The sequence below is a fragment of the Suncus etruscus genome, chromosome 14, assembly GCF_024139225.1.
Source record: "Suncus etruscus isolate mSunEtr1 chromosome 14, mSunEtr1.pri.cur, whole genome shotgun sequence".
NCBI lineage: Eukaryota > Metazoa > Chordata > Mammalia > Eulipotyphla > Soricidae > Suncus > Suncus etruscus.
Genome location: NC_064861.1, coordinates 23257505 through 23280769, shown reverse-complemented (window position 1 = coordinate 23280769; position 23265 = coordinate 23257505). Strand labels below are relative to the sequence as shown.

The 23265-nt window shown below is 49.6% G+C and overlaps 1 protein-coding gene across 2 annotated transcripts; it reads left to right on the top strand.

Annotated features, from left to right (window-relative positions):
- The first annotated feature begins 3709 nt into the window (after window positions 1–3709).
- DELE1 (DAP3 binding cell death enhancer 1) lies at window positions 3710–20752 on the top strand. 2 transcript variants are annotated; one of them, XM_049786913.1, is made up of 13 exons: window positions 3710–3884; window positions 5407–5521; window positions 5787–5901; window positions 8855–9002; window positions 10022–10183; window positions 10422–10528; window positions 10628–10724; window positions 14164–14306; window positions 14988–15146; window positions 15251–15343; window positions 17888–18047; window positions 18836–19075; window positions 20572–20752. In XM_049786913.1, exons 1-12 carry the CDS (start codon window positions 3836–3838, stop codon window positions 19072–19074), a joined length of 1587 nt encoding a protein of 528 aa, XP_049642870.1. In that variant the 5' UTR covers window positions 3710–3835; the 3' UTR covers window position 19075; window positions 20572–20752. The 2 variants fall into 2 exon arrangements, with proteins under 2 accessions (XP_049642870.1, XP_049642871.1); XM_049786914.1 differs by lacking the exon at window positions 15251–15343.
- The last annotated feature ends 2513 nt before the right edge of the window (window positions 20753–23265 follow it).

Here is a 23265-nt window from a genome sequence, read left to right as displayed (position 1 = left end):
CTGGGATTCTGTGGATCATCCTGGATCAGCCACATGAAAGGCAAATGCCCTATCACTGTGCTATTGCTCTGGCCCCTCTTCTACTTTTTAATTTAATTTTGGGTCACATCAATAGTTCTGGGGACCAGTTAGAGAAGTGCTCGAGGAGCCATGCAATGCCAGGGATAGGCCTGCTGCATGCAATGCATATTGTATTGAGCAATATGAATTCTCACTCTGGTTCTCCACTTCTGATTTTGTTTGTTTGTTTGTTTGTGGGCCACACCTTACATTACTCAGGGGTTATTCTTGCTCTGCACTCAGGAATCACTCCTAATGGTACAGGATAGTCCAGGTTGGCCCTGTATAAGGCAAATGCCAAACCTGCTGTACTATAGCTTCAGCCCCTTCCATCCTTGAATCTCTAGAGCTCCCAGCTACGGATTAAGAGACAGAGAAGAGAGAAAGAGAGAGAGTATGTGTACAGGGTGCTTGCTTTGTGTGTGGCTGACTGCTATATTATCCCTAGCTGCACCACAAGGCTGGGTGTTGCCTTCCCCTCAAAGTTCAGCTCCTCAGCTGCAATAGCAATAAGAGAGAGACTCAGAGTCCACAGAGCAACAAGAGGAGGTGCAGGTTTCCTGGGGTTCTGGTTGAACTCTCAGATGATCTGAGACCCAGCTGCCACCTGACTGCAGCTTCATGATAGACCCCAAGTGGCACCAACAGAATTGCCCAGCTGAGCCCAGTCAGTGCACAGAATTGTGGAGGATAATCAAAAGATAGTTTTCCAGCACTAGAGATGCAAAAACATCATGAAAACAATCTCTATTGTCATTATCTAATGAGTCTGTTTGCTGGCTAGACTGTTTTCTCTGTCAAGCCAGGGACCAAGTCCATTTAAAAAGTTTTAGAGGGGGTCTAGACAAGCCACTTACCTTTCAGGCAGATGTTCTGGACTTGATCCTTAGCACCACACATGATCCCCTGAGCCCTGCTAGGAGTGATCCCTGAATGTACAACCAGGAGTAAACCCTGAACACTGCCAGAGGTAACCAAAATGAACACAGAAACAAAACAAACAAAAAAACCATGTTAGATGAGCCAGAGCAATAATATAGCAAATAGGATGTTTGCCTAGCTGAGTTCAGTCCCCAACAACCGTATCACTCTGAGCCCTGCCAGGAGTGATCTCTGAGTACAGAGCCAGGAATAAGCCCCAAGCACTATGGAATATGGTCCAAAAACAAAACAGAATAAAGCAAAACTCGGGACATTATCTGACATTTTCTGGAAGAAAATAAGAGCTTCTATGTTTGATTAATTCACACCAAGAATGCTTATAAGAATGATGGCAATGACAAATATCTAAAGCATTCACTGTGGTGCGAACACAATGACATTGACCCAAAGGATGCCTGGACATTGGACAGAGAGTTCCTCAAAGCTAACCTTTTGAGCTGGGTTCAGTCATTTGATTTTGGCCTCTAAGCCAACAAGGGGCAACATTGGATGCAGAAAATGGTGCACTGTTTGGACTTGGAAGTTCAGGGAAAGCTGATGCCACGACAACCAAACTGGCATCCCTGATGGTGCTCCTCTGGGCAGTACTGAAGAGGTGCCCACTTCCAAGCTACCCCCTCCCCCCAGAATAAGTGTCCTCAGGTTTCCAGGGACATGAGCTTGTGTATGAAAACAAACACTTTATCTTCTTCCAAAAAATTCCCCTGAGCTTCAGAGAGCCCTCCAAGCTTGCATATGAAACGAATACATTTCCATTCAAATCGATAAGATGCAGGGCTGTAGTCTGGAGCCTTGTCTGTGATTCCCACCAGCACAAGGTGTTCAGGTCAGTCAACAGCCATTGTCTGAACCTCTTCTGTGAGCTGACAGCATATGTCAGGCCCTATTTGGTCCACCAAATGGGAAAATGCCATCTCTACCCTGAGGGAGACTAGACTTACACAAATAAGATAATTAAATGACAGAACAACATATAATTACTGCTGAATTGTGTGGCAATAAATGAAGTGCTACAGGACGTGGAGAAAGCAGAAAGCAATGAAGGAACCTTCACTGAATGTGGCCTAGCCTTGGGGGAATGGCAAATGCAGAGGCTGAACAGAAGGGCAGAAGTTCTCAGAGGAGTAAAGGGAAGCCAGCTTGCTGTTTTATTTTGAGGCAGCAACATCAGGAATGTGAGAGGTGGTTGCCCCGAGTCCCAAAGTGAGGTTATTTTTGAATAGTTTCCCAATATTCAAAGGTCAGGGTCTACGTTCTATTCTTCCTTGGGTTGTCTTGCCCTCTCCTCCATCTAGGATTAACCTCATATTTAAAGATCCAGTTCCAAAGTATCTACTTTCTGAATCCTTCTATTGGAATGTTCTCAGTTTCATTTGACGGTTCACCTCAAGAATGCACTGAAGAGCAACTCATATTTATTAGGTTGTTACCGTGAGCCAGACCTACATAAAACATGTTAAATGTATTTTTTGGGGGGAGAAGGGCCTTTCAATAGTGCACAAGGCTTACTCTTGGCTCTAAGCTCAGAGATCACTCCTGGCAGGCGTCAAGGGACCTGTTATACTATTGCTCTGGTTTCTAAAAGTAAGATGTTTAGGTTGTTACTTGGGGGGGGGGGGGGGTTGTTGGGCCACACCTCGTTCAGGAGTCGCACCTGATGGTACTCAGGGGACCATATGAGATGTCAGGAATGGAATCCGGGTTGGCTGTAAACGATGCAAGCGCCCTACCCACTGTATTATTGCTCCGGCCATTTGTTTGTTTTATAGATGAAAGACCAGCTGAATCAGGCTTCTGTTGATTAAGTAAACTGTCCATGAACACACAGCTTCAAAGAAAGCTGAACTTGTGGAACCTGAGTCCACTCTGCACTGGACTCCGGATTCAGAGGCCACCAGTGCTCTTGTCTCTTGACTCCTCCGAATGGGAACTGACACAAGACTCCAAAGTTGACCAAATGGACACAACTATCATTCACCTGCGTGGGTCTAGACGGAGGCGCCCCCAGCACTCTTCCACAACTAAGATTTCACCCACCTAGAAGTTGCAAATTCCGTTGGAAAGAAAGTAATGGAAGCACCTTCCCGCTGCATAGGAACCCCTTAATTTTCGTAGGTTCAAGCCTGATGAAAGCGAAAGCATTCTTTTCAACACACGGACTGGATTTGAGGCTGAGGACTCTGAGAATAGGTGTGCGTAGGTCGGCGGTATGGAAGTCTCTCTCTCTCTCTCTCTCTTTTTTTTTTATTGATTTGAAAGTAGCAGTTCAAGGGGACCCAGTAAAAGCAGGAAGACCTAGGGGAGGCCCTCAGACCCCACAGACCCTCAGAGCAGGCAGCCTGGACGGAAGGTTAACGGTTAACATTCAGTAGCTCCAGAATCCACCTTTGGAGCAAAAGCTTGCAAAGCCTGTGACCCGGGGGCCGGAAGGCACAGTGGGACGTGGTTCTGACTTATTTCGACTCGCAGCCCAGGGACTTGGGGTGGAACGTCCACTCCATCTGCAAGATCCCCTGACACCACTGCTGTCACCCTGCGTCTCCAGTCCCGAGTGGTGCGGCCCGTGCGAGAGAGGCTCAGCAACACCTCCTCCAGGTGGAGCCGGGCCCGCTGGCGCTGCCCTTGGGGCGCTTCTCCAGGAGGACCCGAGCGGTGCCCACACGCCCACTTCCTCTGGGCGGGCGCTGTCCTTCCGCCCGGGCTCCCTCCTAATTGGCCGGCCCAGAGCCTCGGGGGGGGGGGGGGGACGCGTCGGACGCTCCGAGGGCGCCGCAGCGGCCGCTCTAGCCGGCGTGGCGCGGTTCCGGCTCGCCCCTTCACCTGCGACCCTCCGATGGTGTTGGGGGACAAAATGTGGCGTCTTAAGCGACTGCTGAGCCGAGGTAAGGGCCGTGGGCGCCCAGCGGCCGAGGGAAGCCGAGAGTCGCACCTGCAAGTGGGGAATCGAGCCAGGGACAGTGGAAATTGACAATGGGCGGGGCCAGGCCCGGGAGGGGCGGGGCCTCGAGGGGCGGGGGCAGGTGGAAATTGACGGTGGGTGGGGCTTAGATACTAATACGGAACTGTCCGTAGCAATGTGATCCCTGGGTGATCCGAAAGATCAGTCCAGGGCCGCAAGGTGGGACCGGCTCACGATATGAAGCTCACCGCAGAGTGGTGGGTGCAGTTAGAGGAATAACTGCACTGAGAACTATCATAACAATGTTAATGAGTGAGGCAAGTAGAAAGCCTGTCTCAAATACAGCCAGGGGGTGGGTGAAGGGAGAAGGGGGCATTAGTGATGGAAATGTTGCACTGGTGAAGGGGGGGTGTTCTATTATTTATTTATTTTGGGGGGGTTTTGGGTCACACCCGGTAGCGCTCAGGGGTTACTCCTGGCTCTGGGCTCAGAAATTGCCCCTGGCAGGCACTATATGGGATGCTGGGATTCGAACTACCGTCCTTCTGGATGTAAGGCAAACGCCCTTCCTCCATGCTATCTCTCCAGCCAGGGGTGTTCTATTTATGACTGAAACCCAACTACAATCATATTTGTAAGCACGGTGTTTAAATAAAAATGTTATTTATTAAAAAAAAGAGAAAAATCAGGCCAATGGAGAGAGGGAGGGAAACCACTTGAAAAGAAGGTGCTTTCCCTAGGACAGCACCCAAATTACTTGCAGAGCTTTTTTACAATGGTGTTGTGCTACTTTGAGTGATGCTTACCTAGAATCTGTACGAGGTGTTGGAGACATAGTATTTGCATTGCATGTGGCTCACCCGGGTTCAATCCTCTACATCCTACATAGTCCCTGATCCAGGCCAGTAGTAATTCCTAAGTCCAGAGCCAAGAGTATTCCTTGAATATCACCAGGGGTAGCTCCTCAAAACAAAACAAAAAACCCTCCCCCAAAAGAGGAAGCTATACATATAAGGTGGATTATTCCTACGTGGTTTTTTCCCCAAAAATTTTTTAATACTACACCTGGCTGTGCTCAGAGGTTACTCCTGACTCTGCACTCAGAAATCGCTCTTGGCAGGCTTGGGGGACCATATGGGATGCCCAGGATCAAACCTGGGTTATCCTGGGTTGGCAGCATGCAAAGCATACACCCTATCGCTGTGCTATCACTCGGCCTTATTCCTACATGTTTTAAGAACATTTACAGGGGACAGACATAGTACAGGTCCTGGGCACCCCAGCACTGCCAGGAGTGAGCCCTGAGCCAGGAATAACCTCTGAGCATCATTGGTGTGGCCTCAGCCTAAACAAATAAATAAATATAAGAACTTCTATAGAGGCAGATATCAGTAATTTTTTGTTTTTGGAGTTGAGGCTAAATCAGGGGTCAGCTGTAAGATTGGGGGGGCCCATTGCTTTATTCTTTTTCTGATTAAGGTGAATGATCCTTGTGTTCCATGCAGCTTTTCCCTGCCTTCTGAGACCTAGCCTCAAGTTTGTGACCACCAAATGCACTAGCCCAAATGGGCCTCAGGCTACATCCTCCTCCCTCCTGGTTCCTGTGCCCAGCTCTAACAGGTGAGAAGTACTTCTCTTCTTTTTCTTTGTTCTCTATCCCCTTCCACTTTATGTGGGGAGGGAGAGTTTGGGGCCAAATCCAGCAGTACTCTGGGGCTACTCCTGGACTTTACCCTGGGTCACTCCTGGTGCTGCAAAGGGGGAACTGTGGTGCTGGGGATTGAAGTGGGGTCATATGCTTGCAAGGAAAGTGCCTTATCCCTAGTATCTCCAGCCCACACTGTCACTTAGGATAGAACTTAATAGTGTCCGTTATACTCCCTAGGTTTGGCACTGGCTCAGGTACGAATAGGGGGCCAAGACCCGATGGATGGAAAGATGCCTTCCAATGGAAGTCTGCGGATGTCTCCTCCAGCACCCTGTGGGATGCTGTCTCATGGGTACGGCTTCTCTTATCCTTACCTTGACCTTTGATGTGGATAAGAGTGACCATCGTCCACATGCAGTTACAAACACTAGGGCATCATAGCGCAGTGGGCAGATTAGAGTAGCCTACGGCACTGGACACATTTGGGGAGATATTACTCTTCCTCCCCCACTGTCATTGTCCACCATTTCTCAAGTATTACTTCTTTAATCTAGTAAACATTTAAGTTTCACTAAGGTGGAAACCTTACTAGGTGCTTGGAACATAGCCAGTAACCAGGTAGATATGATTCTTGTCTTCACAGAGCTCCTTCTCAAGCCTGTCACATCTCTTCTCTGTCACTTTTTTTTTTTTTTTTGCTTGTTTGTTGTTTTGGGGAACTCACCTGGTCATGTTCAAGGTTTACTCCTAGCTTTGTGCTCAGGGATCACTCCTAGTAGACTCAGGGGACCATATGGAATGCTGAGGATTAAACTTGAGTCAGGTACATATAAGGCAAGGACCTTGCCCATTGTGTATCTCTCCGGTGCCTGGGTTTGTTTTTTAGGGCTACCTCCAGTAATGCTCAGGGACTATTCATAACTCAGTACTTGGGGATTGCTTCTGAGTGATGAGTGGTGCCACTGATCAAACTTAGGCCTTCTGCATGCAGATAATGTGCTCAGACCTTTAAACTCTCTCTCCAACCCCTTCTTTGTCACTTTTTTTTTTTTTGGAGGTGGGGGGAGTTGGGCTACACCTGACTTTGCTCAGGGCTTATTCCTGGTGTACCCGGGAGTAAACCTATGTTAGAAATACATAGACGGGCCGGGTGGTGGCGCTAAAGGTAAGGTGCCTGCCTTGCCTGCGCTAGCCTTGGAAGGACCGAGGTTCGATCCCCCGGTGTCCCATATGGTCCCCCAAGCCAGGAGCAACTTCTGAGCACATAGCCAGGAGTAACCCCTGAGCATTACCGGGTGTGGCCCAAAAACCAAAAAAGAAATACATAGACATGTGCCTTAGCCACTGAACAGTATCTCCTGTGCTCATCTCTGTCACTTGCATGCTATACACTTTGAGCACATAACTCAACTTCTCTAACCTTCAGTTGTCTCATTTTAAAATGTATGAGACGGGACCAGAGTGATAGCACAGCGATAGGGCGGTTGCCTTGCATGCTGCTAACCTGTGATGGATCTGGGTTCAATTCCAGGCATCCCATATGGTCCCTAAGACTGCCAGGAGCGACTTCTGAGTGCAGAGCCAGGAGTAACCCCTGAGTGCTGCTGGATGTGGCCCAAAAAACAGACAAACAAATAAATAAAAAATAAATAAAATGGACGAGACGGGGCTGAAGAGATAGTACAGCTGGAAAGGTCCTTGCCTTGCATGCATCCGTCCTCGCTTCAATCCTCATCATCTCTATGGTTTCCCAAGTCCTGCCAGCAGTAATTCTTGTGCAGACCCAGGAGTAACTCCTGAGCATGGGTCGAGTTTCAAACAAGTAAGAACAAAATGGGTGAGAACCTCAGAGATAATTGGATCATCTCATTGTTTCTCATCTCTGTGGGAGGGAGACTAGAAGCTGAACTTCTTGCAAGGGGAAGTTTCTGGTTCTCTACAAAGGGGAAGTGTCTGCAAGGAGGAGCATCTGATCATTGACAAAAGCTCACCCTTGGGTGAACTCAGAGGAGCCCATTGGGAAACAGCCTTGTTAGATCCTAGAGCCTGATGCTGTCTCTCAGCCCTATCATCACTATCCCAGGCTGGGCCCCCCATATTAACATAACATATTATGGCTTCTGGGCCCCATATATTAACTATGGCTTCTCTTCCTTTTATTATTACACATACAGGTATTACACATACACTTTCCCTAACTCCTGTTGTCAGGCTAGCCTCTTATAGTCTGAGTAAACTGATTTATTTCCTTTTTGGCAATTCATTAAATTGTTTTGGTTTTTGAGTCATACCCAGCAGCATTCAGCTTACTCCTGGCTTTGTGCTCAGATATCACTCCTGGCAGGCACGGTTGATCATATGGGATGCCGGGATTCAAACCACCATTTGTCCTGAATCAGCTTTGTGCAAGGCAAAAACACCCTCTCACTGTGCTATCTCTCCGGCTCCTCATTAGGTTTTTTTTGGTTTGTTTGTTTGTTTGTTTGTGTTTGGGCCACATTATGTGATGGTCAAGGCTTACTTGTGTCTCTGAGTTCAGGGATCACTCCTGACAGGGTTCAGGTGATCAGGCAATCATATGATATGCCATATGAGTGTGAGGCTAGCTCTTTGCTGACTGTACTATCTTTCAAGGCCCAGCACAGTGAATAGTTCTCGTTTTGCTGTGTACTTCCTTGAATTTTGTCTTTCTTGCTCAGCAAAGACACAAACTCTTGGAGAGCAGAAGCTATTTATGTCTTACTGTCTTTTGTGCACAATGAATGTGGCATCAAATTCGTCTTTGAACGGCCCTTCCTGAAAGGGACAGGAAGCATGGGCTAAGAGCTGTGTTAGGACTCCTATAGACAGATTTTTCAGGAGATCCCTTCAAACCCCTGCTAATAACTGTATATGAGTGACAGCCAGGTGGCTTGGTGCGCAGTGATGGGGGGACCTTGTGTCAGTCAGAGAAAGAGAGTGAGCTGGATGCTACAGTGTTATCCAGTCTAAACTAATGCCCGGTTTGACTGTCCAGCCACTCACACATTTATCTGGATTGTGTATGTTACTGCGTATCCTCACACTCGGTTAGGCTTTTGGGGATGAACTTTAGAGTTCCTGCTCTTCTGGTGCTGGTATAGGCTAACCCAAGAGAGGGATGCATTGGGAGTTATTGTGGAGATAGTGGCGTTAGTGGGATCAGCGCTTCAGGGTGATGGTGCTTCAACAGAATGTGGTAATGCCAGGAATCAGGAAATGTTTCTCCCAGTCATGGAGCTTTGGGCAGGCGGGCCAAGCCAGGATCTCACGTCTGTCTTCCCTAGGGGACTCTGGCTGTGCTGGCCCTGCAGCTAGCAAGACAGCTCCACTTTCAGGCATCACTGCCAGCAGAACCCCGGCGAGTGGAACGATGCCCTTGGCGCAGTCCCCTGGACTGTTTCCTCTCATCTCCCTTGTGGTCTCCGCGCTTCTGTGAGTTCTTCGTCCCTGGGACTTCTGGGTGGGGTTGGGAGGTCCTGGGGTCAGGAAGCCTTTCTGGATACACCTCAGGAAATGAGTGGTCAGCTCATTTGCCTTTCCTATCTGGAGGTAGAGGAAAGGGAGGATGAGGAAGCTTCATCCCAGCCACACCTGCCCCTCAGTCCTCAGTGTCCTTCCATCACCTTTCCTGAAGGGCGGCCCCCCTCCAGGGGAACAGCTTTTAGTCTGGGTTTGGCTTTCTGCCCCCCTCAGCCACTCAGGACTATCTCTGAGTCATTAACTCAGAGCCTTTATTGAGGAGCTGTTGTATCCCAGGGACCATATGAAGTTTGTCACTGTTCACTCCCCCAGAGCCAGGCTGTTAACTAGTATTGTGGCCCCGGGGAAAGTCCTTCTTCACTTCAGGTGCCTCTGTCTTTTCCTCTGTAACATGAAGTGATAATAAAAATCTACCCTATAGCTTTCTCAAGAAGGTTGAATTAATAGATGTCAAGGACTCAGAACAGTGCCCAACACCTCATAAGAATCTCAACTCGGGGACCAGAGAGACAGCACAGTGTGAAGGGCATTTGCCTTGCATGTGCCAACCTGGATTCAATCCCTGGCATCTCATATGGTCCCCCGAGAACTGCCAGGAGTGATTCTTGAGTGCAGAGCCTCAGTAATTCCTGAACTTTGCCAGGTGTGACCCTAACCAAAATAAAACAAACAGAACTTCCATAAAGATTCAGTTCTTATCACTAGCTAGTAGGATTGATGTCAGTACTAGTATGGCCACCACCACCCCCAAAACATGCTGGGGCCACAGTGGTGAGTTCAGAGAGATGTCCTGGCCCTAGAAGAAGGCAAGCAGAGGAGATTGGTGTAGATGTGGTTCCCGGGTGATCCCTGTGGAGGGAAACCAGCTGAGGAGATGGACAGGGAGAGTCCTAGGAGTGTGCACCATCTCCCCCAAACCTCAGAATGCCCTGATCCCCTCTTACCTGCCTGCTCTTGCTGTTTCTTTCCAGCCCTACAGAGCCACATTCTACCTGGCCCTGATGGGCCTGCACCCCAACATTCTGCCCTGAGAATAGCTGGACAGAGTGGGGAGGAGCTGCCCATTCACTCCCAGAGCCCCTCTTCACACAGCTCCTTACACTCAGTGGGGTGTCAGGAGCCCTCTGAGGAAGGTAGGTGCCTGCCCTCCACCAGGGGCAGTGAAGGTGGGGTGGTGCGGGCAGTAGGGCAAATGGACATTTGTTGCTCCATATGCCAGAGAGTGGCATGGCCATTCCTGGGACACTCCATGCTTTGGGGAATGGTTCAGAAATATTTGGGTTTCTGGCAATGGTGCTGGATGTTTGAGGCTGAATAGAGTGGGAGAAACATAACAATAACCCTCTTCTCCTTTACCGGGCTGGGTATCAGCCTTTTTCCTTGGAGGCTCCAGTGACACCAACTTTCTCCAAGCCAGTAGTGGTGACTCAGAGTGCCAGGCAGAACCAGCTCAGCCTCGGCCCAGTGGTGAAAAGCAGGTATAGTTTACATTTGTTCAGTTCCATCCCAGAAGTACTGCCAGGGCTGGTGCAACCCCAGGCACTGTCTCATCATAAGTCTTGATAATCCTTTCCCAGGAGCAAGACAGACCCGGCACCCTATCCCTGGAGGAGGCAGTGACTTCCATCCAGCAGCTCTTTCAGCTCAGCGCTTCCATCGTGTTCAATTTCTTGGGTAACTCACTGGACGGGCACTGCCTCTGGCAGGCAGGTGGAAATATGGAGAGTGTAGGGGGTTGAATCAGCTGAGTCAGGGAGTGGCTTTCAAGGCAATATGCTTGCTTCCAGGTAAGAGACTGAATCTGCCAGATTCTGCCTTTCTTTGAACTTAGGCTCCAGCTAGACTGTTCTGGTCTCTCCCTCCCATCTACACACTAACCCATTGCAAGGGGAAAGAGGAAAGCCAGAGGATCAGGAATTTCATTAGGATCTGACCTATCAGTTTTACTACCGTATTTGCCGGCGTATAAGACGACTGGGCGTATAAGACGACCCCCTAATTTTGCAGTTAAAACATAGGTTTAGGCCTATATTCGCTGTATCAGACAGAACGTTCCTGTGCTGCAACTGTATGTACCACAGTGAGTCTATCACAACAAGCAAAGGTTCAAAGGTTATACTGGAATAGACTTCCTCTCTGACTGTGGCCAATCTGAGCAGGCTTTTGACAGTGTAGATTCGGGTCCAGAACATTGTCTAATTTGCATGCATAAAATAGAGAGGTGGTCCGAGCAGCCTTGCAGTGACTGGTGCAGGATCAAGTTGGAAAATTCTTTTTGTGGCAATATTCAGACAATTTTTGTTTAGTGGCATATTGAAACATTTTTCAGGATATACTCAGCGTATAAGACCTTTTTTGTTTCAAAAGTTGTCTTATACGCCAGAAAATACGGTAATTATTGTCAGGACTGAAAGCAAATGGCCTTACTAGTTCCAGAGGAGTCTGGGAAATGTAGTCTTTTTTTTAAAATTCCTGTGTTTAACCTGTCAATTCTGCAACTGTGTATAGAAGAATGTAAGTCCCCAAAATCTCTGCCACACCTAAGCAAGACCAAAAGACCCTTGAAGTTTGGGGAGACTTTTGGAGCACAGAGAGGGCCTCTCACTTAGATCTGGATAGATCTGGATACCACAGATTGCCCATTTGTCTTGATCTTTGTAGTGATTTGGCTAAAATGTCAGGCCTTCTAAGGTAAGACACAGATTCTAAACAGCATTGCCTGAAGTCTGTGGCAGGTTGGTGAGAGGCTGGAATCGACCGAGAACACATTTTTTGAGCATTGCCTTGAGCTGGGCCTATTTTAAGTCTTAGGGTTACAGTGATTTATGAGGAAAAAGTCCCTCTCCTCCTGGAGTTCATGTGTAAGTTAGACAGAAAAACAGTAATTTGGCTGGTGAATAAAAGCGAGAATTTCTGACAATGCTAAATGTCAGGAAGACAATTAAATGTCTCATGATCAAGCATTCATGACTTTGGGCAAAGGAGCAAGTTTTGCTTCTCCAGGCCTCCTTCACTTATGCAAAGATCTTTGAGTTAAGAAAAAAATAGGGGCCCGGAGAGATAGCACAGCGGCGTTTGCCTTGCAAGCAGCCGATCCAGGACCAAAGGTGGTTGGTTCGAATCCCGGTGTCCCATATAGTCCCCCGTGCCTGCTAGGAGCTATTTCTGAGCAGACAACCAGGAGTAATCCCTGAGCACTGCCGGGTGTGACCCAAAAACCAAAAAAAAAAAAAAAAAAAAAAAAAAAAAATAAGGGGCCCTGAGAGATAGCACAGCGGCATTTGCCTTGCAAGCAGCCAATCCAGGACCAAAGGACCAAAGGTGGTTGATTCGAATCCCGGTGTCCCATATGGTCCACCCCCCCACCCCACCCCTGTGCCTGCCAGGAGCTATTTCTGAGCAGACAGCCAGGAGTAACTCCTGAACACTGCCGGGTGTGGCCCAAAAAAACCAAAACCAAAACCAAAAACAAAACAAAACAAAAAAAAGCTTAAATTTGACCAGAAATAAACCAGTTGGTTCCCATCTGGAAAGAGCTTTTCAGGCAAATGCAGAGAGAGGCTGGATCAAGTTTTGCTGTAAAGGCATGAACAGGAGCTGAGGTGGAGATGGCATACCGAGCATGAACAGGTTCGGTCCCCAGCCCATAAGCATCACTGATAGTGGCCCCTGCCTGTCCCTCCTTCCACCTCCTAGTACTACTAGGAGTGATGCCCATTTAAAAAAGAAAATAAAGTAAATGAAAGAAAACCATGAATAACTAGAAATTGGAGATTAGCAGAAGATAGAAAAATGAACTCAGAAACAAGTTGAGTGAGATCAACAAGACCTTCCAAGGCAGAAGCAGGGATTTGGGGTCGGGAAGGCATTTAGAAGGTTTTCAGGTGAAGTAGGAAAGGGGATAAGAAGTCAATCTGATTAGCTCTCTTCCTGTTGTATAGACCGGTGTGGATTCTAGGAAGGGCAGAGGTGGCACAGGACAGCTGGATGGACCTGTTACAAACAACCCAAGGTCTTGGCACCTGGTCTAGGTTAGAGATGAAGAAGACCAGAGCATATTGATGGGACGGGAAGGTGGGGTGTGTGTGTGGGGGGGGGGAGGGTGGACCTTTGTCCTCTCCTGTGTTCCCTCAAGGACAGTGACTGTCTTCCCTGGATAGCCCACGAGGCTCCTTTCATTCACTGCTGGCTCAATGGAACCTGGCTTCCACTTCATTTGCGTCTTGTGATTTTTAATGGGCAGACAGTCTCTTCTGAGAGTTTTCTGGGCCCTGCCTTCATTCATATATTCATTTATTCAGCAAGTGCTAAGCGCCATGGAAGAACACAAAGGGAGCATAAGCCATCATCATATTTTGCATTTGTATAGCGCCGTCACCCACTGCAAAGTTATTTCTTCCACATTCTTTTTCCCTGCTTCTGCCTCTAGGATTTCTGTCATCTCATCGAGGAGACAGAGCTTGTCCTCTTGAAGCATTTTAGTTACTGGAAAAAGGCTTGTTTATTAAGTCTGTGCCAAAGAGGTACTCAAGCCCTCCGTGTAGTTTGTAGGTTCGCAAACAGAAATAGGATGAGGAGGGCTGATGGTGGAGGCAGAAAAAGATTTTGCTGGGTGGAGTAAAGATGCTGGGCTGAGAATTGGCTGCCACCAGCTTCTTCCTGGTTTGTCTTTGTGTTTGGATGATAAAAAAAGAATTGGACAGAGCTGATTCTGCTTCTCAGCTCTCGGGCATTATCTCCCAGTTTCTTCAGCAAGCAAGATTAACAACTTCAGCTATATCCGTGAAGTTTTGTGGGTCTCAAGCCATCTAAATCCGCCCTGGCTGACAGCCACAAAGGGAAGGTGTTCAGGATCTCTCCACCTGCCAAGGACCCGAATCAGGAAGACTCCAGAGATCCAGGGGGCAGTAACTGTTACCTATATAAGCTGTCAGAAAGAGTCCCCTAGGTTAGGAGGCAGAGCAGTCCATTGATTGACAGCAGGGGGTAGGGCTTGTTCTCCAGAGGAAATCAGGAACATCCTATTAGCTAGAAGACCAGGGAGCGGGTGGTAGGTGGTGTCTGCCAGCTCAGCTGGGTAGGCTGAGAAGGGGACACTCTTGCTTTCTTACAGGGACAGAGAGCATGAAGAGAGGGGACACCGCAGCAGCCTTCTCTTACTTCCAGAAAGCGGCAGAGCAGGGCTACAGCAAAGCCCAGTACAATGTGGGCCTGTGTCATGAGCACGGCAGAGGCACCCCCCAAGACATCCACAAGGTTTTGCATCTCTTTCTACCTCCTGGCCCACCCCCAGAGCAACCTCCAGAAATGGGCTGTGAGCAGGGCTGGGAAAGCCAGGCTTTCTCGCCAAGTGCAGAGGGGAAAGCTGAAAAGACTCTCCCAACTCTTGGGAATCTAGGTTCAGGCCTCGGGAAGGGGGTGGGCATGTAGGTCAGTGTTTAAGTCCTACTTGGTACACGGGAGATCCCAGTTTCCGTGTCTAACAGATGGACGAGCTTGTTCTGACAAAGGAGACAAATGTATAGTTTTTAGTGCTGGGGAAGCCATACCTGGTGGTGTTCAGGGGCTACACACGCATTGGTACGAGGGGAAGCTCCCCAGGTCCTTCCCACCAGTGTTGGGGGTCATGCGGTGCCAGGGAATGAACCTGGGACTCCCACCCACAAAGCAGGTGCTGCAGCCTTTGGCACTCTCTCCCCAGCCCTTGCACACTCCAGTCTTAGCAGAATCATGGGTAAGAAGAAGCAGCAGGTCTTGGGCTTGGGGGTTTCTATTTTGGGCTTATCTGTATTTTAATTTTTCGGAGCCTGTGTCTGTTTCCTGACTAATCAATAGCGATTATGCATTATATAATTAAAGTCATGTTTCAGAAGGTCGCTCGGTTGAAAAGCCGCTTTCAGAGTCCTCAGATGCCGGTGTTTCCTTCCTTTGCCACAGGCGGCCCTGTTCTACCAGCTGGCTGCCAGCCAGGGCCACAGGCTGGCTCAGTACCGCTATGCCAGGTGCCTTCTGCGGGAGCCTTGGTCAGCACGGGGGCCTGAGCAGCGGCGTGCAGTGTCCCTGCTCCAGCAGGCAGCAGACTCGGGCCTGACCGAGGTGTGTGTGTGTGTGGGGGGGAGGATTGGACTCAGAATGGTGGAGGGTGCCCTGCAGCTGGCCGGTGATCACCTCACTTTTCTTTCCCTCCTCCTTCACTGCAGGCACAAGCTTTCCTGGGGGTACTGTTCACCAAAGAGCCACACTTGGATGCACCGAGAGCTGTGCGGTACCTGCGCCTAGCGGCCAGCAACGGGGTACGGGGAAGTGTCTAGGCATGTCAGGGGGCATCTGATAAGGGCAGAAATGTGGAATGGTCCTGAGAGCCATTGTGCCCAGGAGATGGTTGTGAGGAGTATTGGGGTGGGGGGGCTCTAGCCAGTTTCCTGTGAGACCCTGGGCAGGAGCTGAGGGCAGAACAGGCTCCCCCACCCCTGAGAGCTATTGGCAGCTTCCCATCTGCTCTGTGAGGAGGATTCATGCCCCAGAAAGCCCTAAAGGCCACCAAGAGAGACAGCTGTTAGATGTGTACCTGCCCACTCAGGGGTCAGTCCCTTTGGTTTCCCTGCTCACTAAACCGGGACAATGCTTGCCTCACCCCGTGTCCCTTCTCGGGATGATGAGGACTGTTCTTACTGAGAGAATAGATGTGAGAGTGTTTTATTGGTTTTGGGGCCACACCTGGCGATGCTTAAGGGTGAGATCCCTGACTCTCTGCACAGGGATCATTCCTAGTGGTGCTGAGGGGGTGCATATGAGGTGAGGGGACTGAATCTGGGTCAGCTGTGCTATTGCTCTGGCCCCCATGCCAGCGCATCTTGGAAGTATAGTTGTACAGCATGTGTGATGTGGACCAGGGAGGCAGTCAGTCCTGGACGAGAGGTCTAGGTGCAGCTTGGCTGTGGAGCACAGACACTCTGGACTTCTCCCTAGGAACAAGAAAGAAAGACTGGGTAGGATAGACTGCACTGGGGCAGGGTAGGAACAGGAACAGCTGGGTGTGTGACTACTGGGGCTCAAGGTGAAGGTGAAGACTCGAGTCTGGTCCATGGAGGCTCCACATTATGTTTATAAGTAAACTGTGGGAAAAAGAGAGTCAGTGAGTTTGGGAATAACCAAGTTAATGGTGTGTGTCTGTGTGCATTTCTGTGTTGTGTTGTGTGTGTCTCTGTGTGTGTTTTTTGTGTGTTGCGGGAATCTAACCCAGGGAGAGTAAATGCTTTCTGGCTGACCCTCTCCCCAGCCCCTTCCTGTTCTGTCAGTGCAGTTTCTGCCCCAGGAGTCAGTCCCTCTACAGTTATTTAAAGATTTACCTATTTTTTATTTTATTTCTTCATGCTCTCAGGGATCAAACTCCAGGGCCTTATACAATGATGGCTGTGCTCTTGCACTGAGCTCTATCCTCCTCCTCAACCATTATATTTTGGGTTTTGGGTCTTCCAGGACCCGGAGCATTGAGCAAAAATCACATGTGCTTGTCAGGAACTTCCATGTACCTAAGCTCTCCTCTTTCTTTCCTGCTAACTTACAGTCAGCAGCATGGAACCTCCAGGCATCACAGTGCTTCCTTTGTTGAGGGTGAGGATGTTGGGCCACACCTGGCAGTGCTTGGGGACCATATGAGGTGCCAGAGATCACAATGAGCCAGCTGTATGCAGAGCAAGTGCCTTAAGCTTGAGCTATCTTTCAGGCCCTCAAAACGCTTTCCACTAGGCTGGAGCTTCAATCTCTGTGCTGTGCTGTGCATGTAGCAACACATTTAATCCTTGCAGTCGTATAATGAGGCATGTGCTGTTATACTCACTTTGTAAGAAGTCAGGAGCAGGGACAGAGGTGCCTGAGGTTATACAGGGCTTGGTAAAGCCAGGACTAGTCCCCAGGTGCTTTGCTACAGGGACGGGAAGGCGCCTCACCCCAACCTGGTGGGACATGTCAGAATTAGAATCAGTCTTAGAATGGGCTTAGAATTAGTGCTTGAGTCTGTCTTGTCTTGATTTTTTCTTTTCTTCTTTCTTTTCTCCTTCCATTCCCTTTCCTCCCCTCCTGTCTCCTCCCCTTCCTCTTCTCTCCTCTTCTTTTCTTTCCTTTTTCTCCTTTGGCTTTTGTCTCTGCACTCAGGTATCATTCCTTGTAGGACTTGGGGACCATATGGGAAGCCAGGGATCAAACCCAGGTTGGCCACATACAAGACAAGCACCCTGGCCCGGAGAGATAGCACAGCGGTGTTTGCCTTGCAAGCAGCCAATCCAGGACCAAAGGTGGTTGGTTCGAATCCCGGTGTCCCATATGGTCCCCCGTGCCTGCCAGGAGCTATTTCTGAGCAGACAGCCAGGAGTAACCCCTGAGCACTGCTGGGTATGGCCCAGAAAACCAAAAAAAAAAAAAAAGACAAGCACCCTACCCACTGTGCTTTCACTCTGACCTTACCCTTCGAGCCTCTCAAAGGTGGAGAAATTACTCTGATTTCTGCCTTGCAGCCCACTTGCAGGGATCTGGGAGGCATGGGGCTCTAAGGAAGCCTCCACCTGACTCAGGGGTGATGAAGGATCCTGACCCCACAGCTTTCCCAGAGCTGGCTGGGGGCTTTCTGAGCTGTTTCTTCTGCATGCTATGCATACGAGCCTGAGCTCAAGAAGCTTCCACAGGGCTCTTATTGGATATCCTGGACAGGCTCCCTGTCTCCTTTGCATTATTTGAACTCTGATCAAGCTCTGGCCATTCAGAGTTCGAGACCCCTGGAACAGGGGAGCTCAGGCAGTCTCAGCCTTGCATCTATACCCATGTGTCTACCCACTTCTCAGGACGCCCAGAGCAGATACCACTTGGGAATTTGCTACGAGAAGGGCTTCGGGGTGCAGCGGAGTCTGGAAGAGGCCATCTTTGCATACCAGCAGGCAGTGGCCTTGGGACACCAGCCCTCCCGGGACAGGCTGCGTACTCTCTTCGCCATGGAGACAGCAGGTACAGACATGAACCTGAGCTGCATTTTCTTCCCAGAGCTCAATTCCCTGGGATGGAGAGGCAAACTGCAGCCACCTTGGGCTTGCGGCCTCTCACTGCTACCACAATCCTTAACAGGTCATTAAGTCCCACAAACCTAAGATTTTTGTTTTGTTTTGTTTTGTTTTGGGGTCACACCCAGTGGTGCTCAGGCTACTGCTGGCTCTGTACTCAGTAGTCACTGCTGACAGGCTCAAAGGACCTCATGTGATACTGGGGATCAAACATAAGTTGGCCAGGTGCTAGGCAAGTGCCCTACCCCACTGAACTATCTATCGCTCCAGCCCCAAGATTGAAATTTTTATTTTGTTTTGTTGCCACACCTGACTGCCCATATGGTCAAGGATCTGACCATATGTGGTGCTGGGGATTGAACCCAGGTCAGCCACGTGCAAGGCAGGCTCAGGCCCTCAAGCTTGAGTTTTCACCCCTGCTCTGCCACTCACTTGAATTCCATGACTTGGAGCCTCAGTTCCTCTTGTATATAATAAGGAGGTGCCTCACGCAGTAGGTTGGAAGCACTGCACAAATGGCCATAAAGGCCCTGCCTTCTCACAGTAAGTGTCAAATCGAGCATTAGCTGCTTTTTAGTGGCTTTTCAGCAGAGGTAGCCTTCGTGTCCAGCTCTGCCTCTGGAGCCAGGCACATTACTCTCACTGGGGCATTACAGAGCACCTGGTCTGGTGGTGTCCATGGGAACTAAGCTCCTCTGCCAGACCCAAGTAAGACTGTGTCTTTTGTCCATGCAGCCCTGAGGGCCAGTGACCTGGCGGACACGGGAGTAAAGTCCTTCTCCAGCCCTTCCCTCTGCAGCCTGGACAGCCTGCTTGCCGGAGCCTCGAGCCTCCCACACGCTGCCAGCACTGGGAACCTGGGCCACCTATGCCGAAGAAGACCCCTGGGCACCAGCCCCTGTGGGCCCAGTCAGCTGCTACCTACCCACCTTTGTTCTCTGGAAAGGAGCCTCGTCAGGCTGGGTTTTGGCTAAGGTGAGCTCCATAGCCACTCCTGGTTTTTTTCACATGGGCCTGGGGGAGGGGGGCAAGTGGCAGGGTTGGTTAAGGTTAACTTTACTTGGTAAAGTCGCAGGTGTAGTGGACATGCTAATTGTCATTTCTGTTCTTACACAAGTCATTCATAGACCTGGGGAAACCTACAGAGTGATGCAGAGGCCTTGGTCCTCACCTAAGCTTTGTCTTTGTGCTTTCTTCCTTCTCTAAGCCTCAGTTTCTGGCCCACCCCCCACCCCCAGACTTAACTACACATCTTGTGTTTTTGCTTTATTTTGGGGGCCACACCAGGCAATGCTCGGGGCTATCCTTGACTCTGCACTCAGGAATCACTGCTGGCAGTGCTCGAGGGGATCATACAGGATGCTGGGGATCAAACCCAGGTTGGCCTCATGCAAGATAAGCACCCTACCCACTGAGCTATCACTCCAGCCAATGCCCCCAAGGCCTTTTTTATTGATAGACCTTTGAAGTATGTTCTTCCTTTGGTTCTCAGGAGTATAGGGAGTGCCTGATTTAACTTTTGGGGTGCCAGATCCTCATCCCTGTGAGACATGTGTTCTATTACTGAACTCCATACCTGGTCCCTGCAGTGTTTCAAGGGGAGCCATACCTGGAGTGCTCTGAGGAAACTGCTTAGTGCTTGGGAAGAATCCAGTTCTGGTATTGAGTTTGGGCTTTGAGCTCTCTCCTTGCCCCCAGGGGCTCACACCTGGTGGTGCTTGTATGATCACATGCCAGGGATTGAGCTCATGGCTTTACCACTTTGAGCTTCACCCTGCCTTACCTCCCCCACACACTGCAGTATTTTTTTCCTTCCAGTCATTGCATATGTAACATACAGTGTAAACTGTGATGATATACAAGGTAGAAAATCAAAGTAGAGAAAAGTGGGGTGGGGAATCCTCAGTGGCAGAACATAATGCCTAATGTGAGTCCCAGAATCCCATCCCTTGTACCCCAGGAAAAGAAGGGCTGGAGAGATAGTACAGTGGGGAGGTGCTTGACTTTCAGGCATCCCATCTGGGTTAAACCTTAAGCACTGCCAGGTGTGGCTCAAAAACAAAAAGCCAAACCCAAACAAAAACACCAAACCATTGTGACATGAGTCAAGGTGATGCTTCAGATGATGAGGGTGGTTCTGAAAGCAGAGAGGGTTTCTGGGGTTCTTGTTTATAAAGGCTGTGCTGGAAATGCTTAGGCAAACGCCAGCCTTCACTTCCATTCCGTCCCCAGAGGATTCAACATTGGCAGCTCCATTTCACTTACTTGTTTTGGGGCCTCCACCTCCGGTGCTCAGAGCTCACTCCTGGTGGTGCTTAGGGGGCTATATGGGATGCTGCGGACTGGACCCGATTCTCCCCATGCTGGGAAGGCTCCCTACCCTCTGTACCACCTCTCCTGCACTTCTCCATTTCTCTCTTGGAAGAATAGTTCTTGCATCAGTGCCTGATCTGTCTACTTGCTCTTTACAGCCTTCTCACTTCAGCCCTACAAGAGAGCCAATGGGTTACCATAGAAGAGGCCAGTTGTTCTCCTGCTGTCCCCACACACCTTAAGCACCTGCCCAGCAGGTGCACTGGGTCCCAGGTCCTGGCCATGTCCTCCCCTAGAAGCAGTGATGTGACTCCAGCATTGACTCTGCTGCAGACCCAGGTTCCACAGAACAGATGAAGGTTGCTGTACTACAGAAGGAACTACAGAAGGAACCTTGGCACTCCTGTGGCCCAATGAGATGGAGTGGTACCCTCAGTTGGCCTTCTGAGCGACCAGACCAGAAAGGGTTCCCAGTCTGCTGGCCAGGGTTCTCGCACCAGTTCCTGCTGTCATCTTCCATCAAAGTGTCACTGTGGTCCCTTCTGATAGCTGGGAGCAGGCGGAGGGTGTACCTGGCATCTGGGAGCAGGAGAGGAGAGATTCTGTGATTCCCTCTTGTGGTGGGGTGTGCCAGGGACGTGTGGGAGTTTAATAAAGCTCTATTGGATTATCTCATACTCTTGCCCTTGAGTGTATTGGAGAGAGTCTGGGAGACGGGCAGGGAGAGCTGAAAGCCGAGGCTCCATCCTCAGCTTGAAACTCTCCATTAACCAATTTAAAGGGTCTTAAAAGCTTCTCTAAGAGAGACTTAGAAAAAAAAATGATTTCTGAGTCAACGCTAATGACTCCAATTACTGAATTTGTGAATAGCTGTTCCCTGGTTTCTGGAGGTTTGCCCAAGTTCAATAGCATAGATGGGGGCGGGGGGCAGGCAGGCATGCGGGACCAGAGTACCCGGTGACCATTTGGATGAGAACGATCACCAGATTGTGAGGATGGGGTATGGGAATGGCCCACATTTCCTTCTGCTGCTCACCCCTACTCCTAGTACACCTGCCATCCCCATGCCCCTATTCCCTGTGCCTTCCTCTCCCAGAGCCCTGAGCTTCATCCCATCCCCTACACCCCCCGTGTTCTGCTCTTTCTGCAGTTGCGTTGCACACTGACCCCATCCCCAGTCCCCCACCGGTGCCCCTCACATGGCTACCTCCCACAGATACCTTCTCAGTAGCATAATAGGGACCTTGTTTTTTAACTCAGTATCCTGAACCCTGACTACAGGCCCTCATGCAGCGACAGGCTCAATACACACATTGGTTGGTGTGCAGGTTTTTAAGCTGTGCAGTGCACTAATCTCTCTCCAAAAAAAAAAAAAAAAGTATTGAAATTTTTTCTGTGGTTAAATAGTTTGGGAAACGCTGCACTAGATATCCCTTTATAGATCACATCAGCATCTTCAAGGTTCCAAGAAGTCCTGCAGTAAAGCATTGGGTTAACCCGGTGTTGTCCTCACTGGGCTGAGCAGAGTCCTTCTTCTACACTTTTCTCATCCTGGGGCACTTCCCTCCTTCCCACCCGCCAGCCTTCTGGGCCCTACCATGGGCACTTTGGGATCATGGCTCCTTCCTGACTGTGCCTACACATGAGGCCAGTTCAGACAGTTCAGGTAGTGATGGCTGCATAGCTGTTCCTCTGCCTTAGTCGTTTCAGGCTTAGTACTGATATTGTTGAAGCACTGAACATGTAGGTGTCTGGGGTCTTGTTCCACATCTGACTGCTCCGGGTCTACAGCTACCTTGGTTCTTGAGCTGTTGTGTTCAGGGACCATGTGGTCATGGGATCCCTAGAACTTCCGCAGCAAAGGATATGCCCAGTATTTGAACAATCTCCTTAGTCCTAAAGGTGGGTTCTTAGGGGTTGGGGTATTTGGGCCACACCCAGCTATGCTTAGGCTTAATCCTGGCTCTGAACTCTGGGTTTCTCCTAGAAGAGATTGGAGGACTGTGGTGTTGGGAGTTGAATCTCAGTCAACCATGTTCAAGGTCAATGTCCTATCTCTTATACTATCTCTTTGGCATGAGGTGAATATTTCTTTTTGGGGGACATGCCCAATTGTGCTCAGGACTTACTCTTGGCTCTGTGCTCAGGGCTCACTCCTTGTGGGCTTGGGAATATATAGGTTGCCAGGGGTCTGTTGACAGAGTGCAAGGCAGTCATCCTACCCACCATACTATCTAGCCCAAAAGGTGTGTATTTTTTTGTTTTGGAGCCACACCTGGTAATGCTTAGGGATTACTCCTGGTAGTGCTCAGGGGACCATATGGGATGCCAGGGATCAAACCCAGGTTGACTACATGTAAGGAAAATGTCCTACCTTCTGTTTTATTGCACCAACTCAAAAGTAGGTATTTTTTTTATTTTTTTATTTTTTTTTTTTTGGTTTTTGGGCCACACCCTGTGACGCTCAGGGGTTACTCCTGGCTATGCGCTCAGAAGTTGCTCCTGGCTTCTTGGGGGACCATATGGGATGCCGGGGGATTGAACCTCGGTCCGTCCTAGGCTAGCGCAGGCAAGGCAGGCACCTTACCTCCAGCGCCACCGCCCGGCCCCAAAAGTAGGTTTTTTTTTTTTTTTTTTTTTTTTGTGGTTTTTGGGTCACACCCGGCAGTGCTCAGGAGTTATTTCTGGCTCCAGGCTCAGAAATTGCTCCTGGCAGGCACGGGGGACCATATGGGGCGCCGGGATTCGAACCGATGACCTCCTGCATGAAAGGCAAACGCCTTACCTCCATGCTATCTCTCCGGCCCCAAAAGTAGGTATTTTTAAGCTCTTTTTGTGGAGAAGGAAATGTG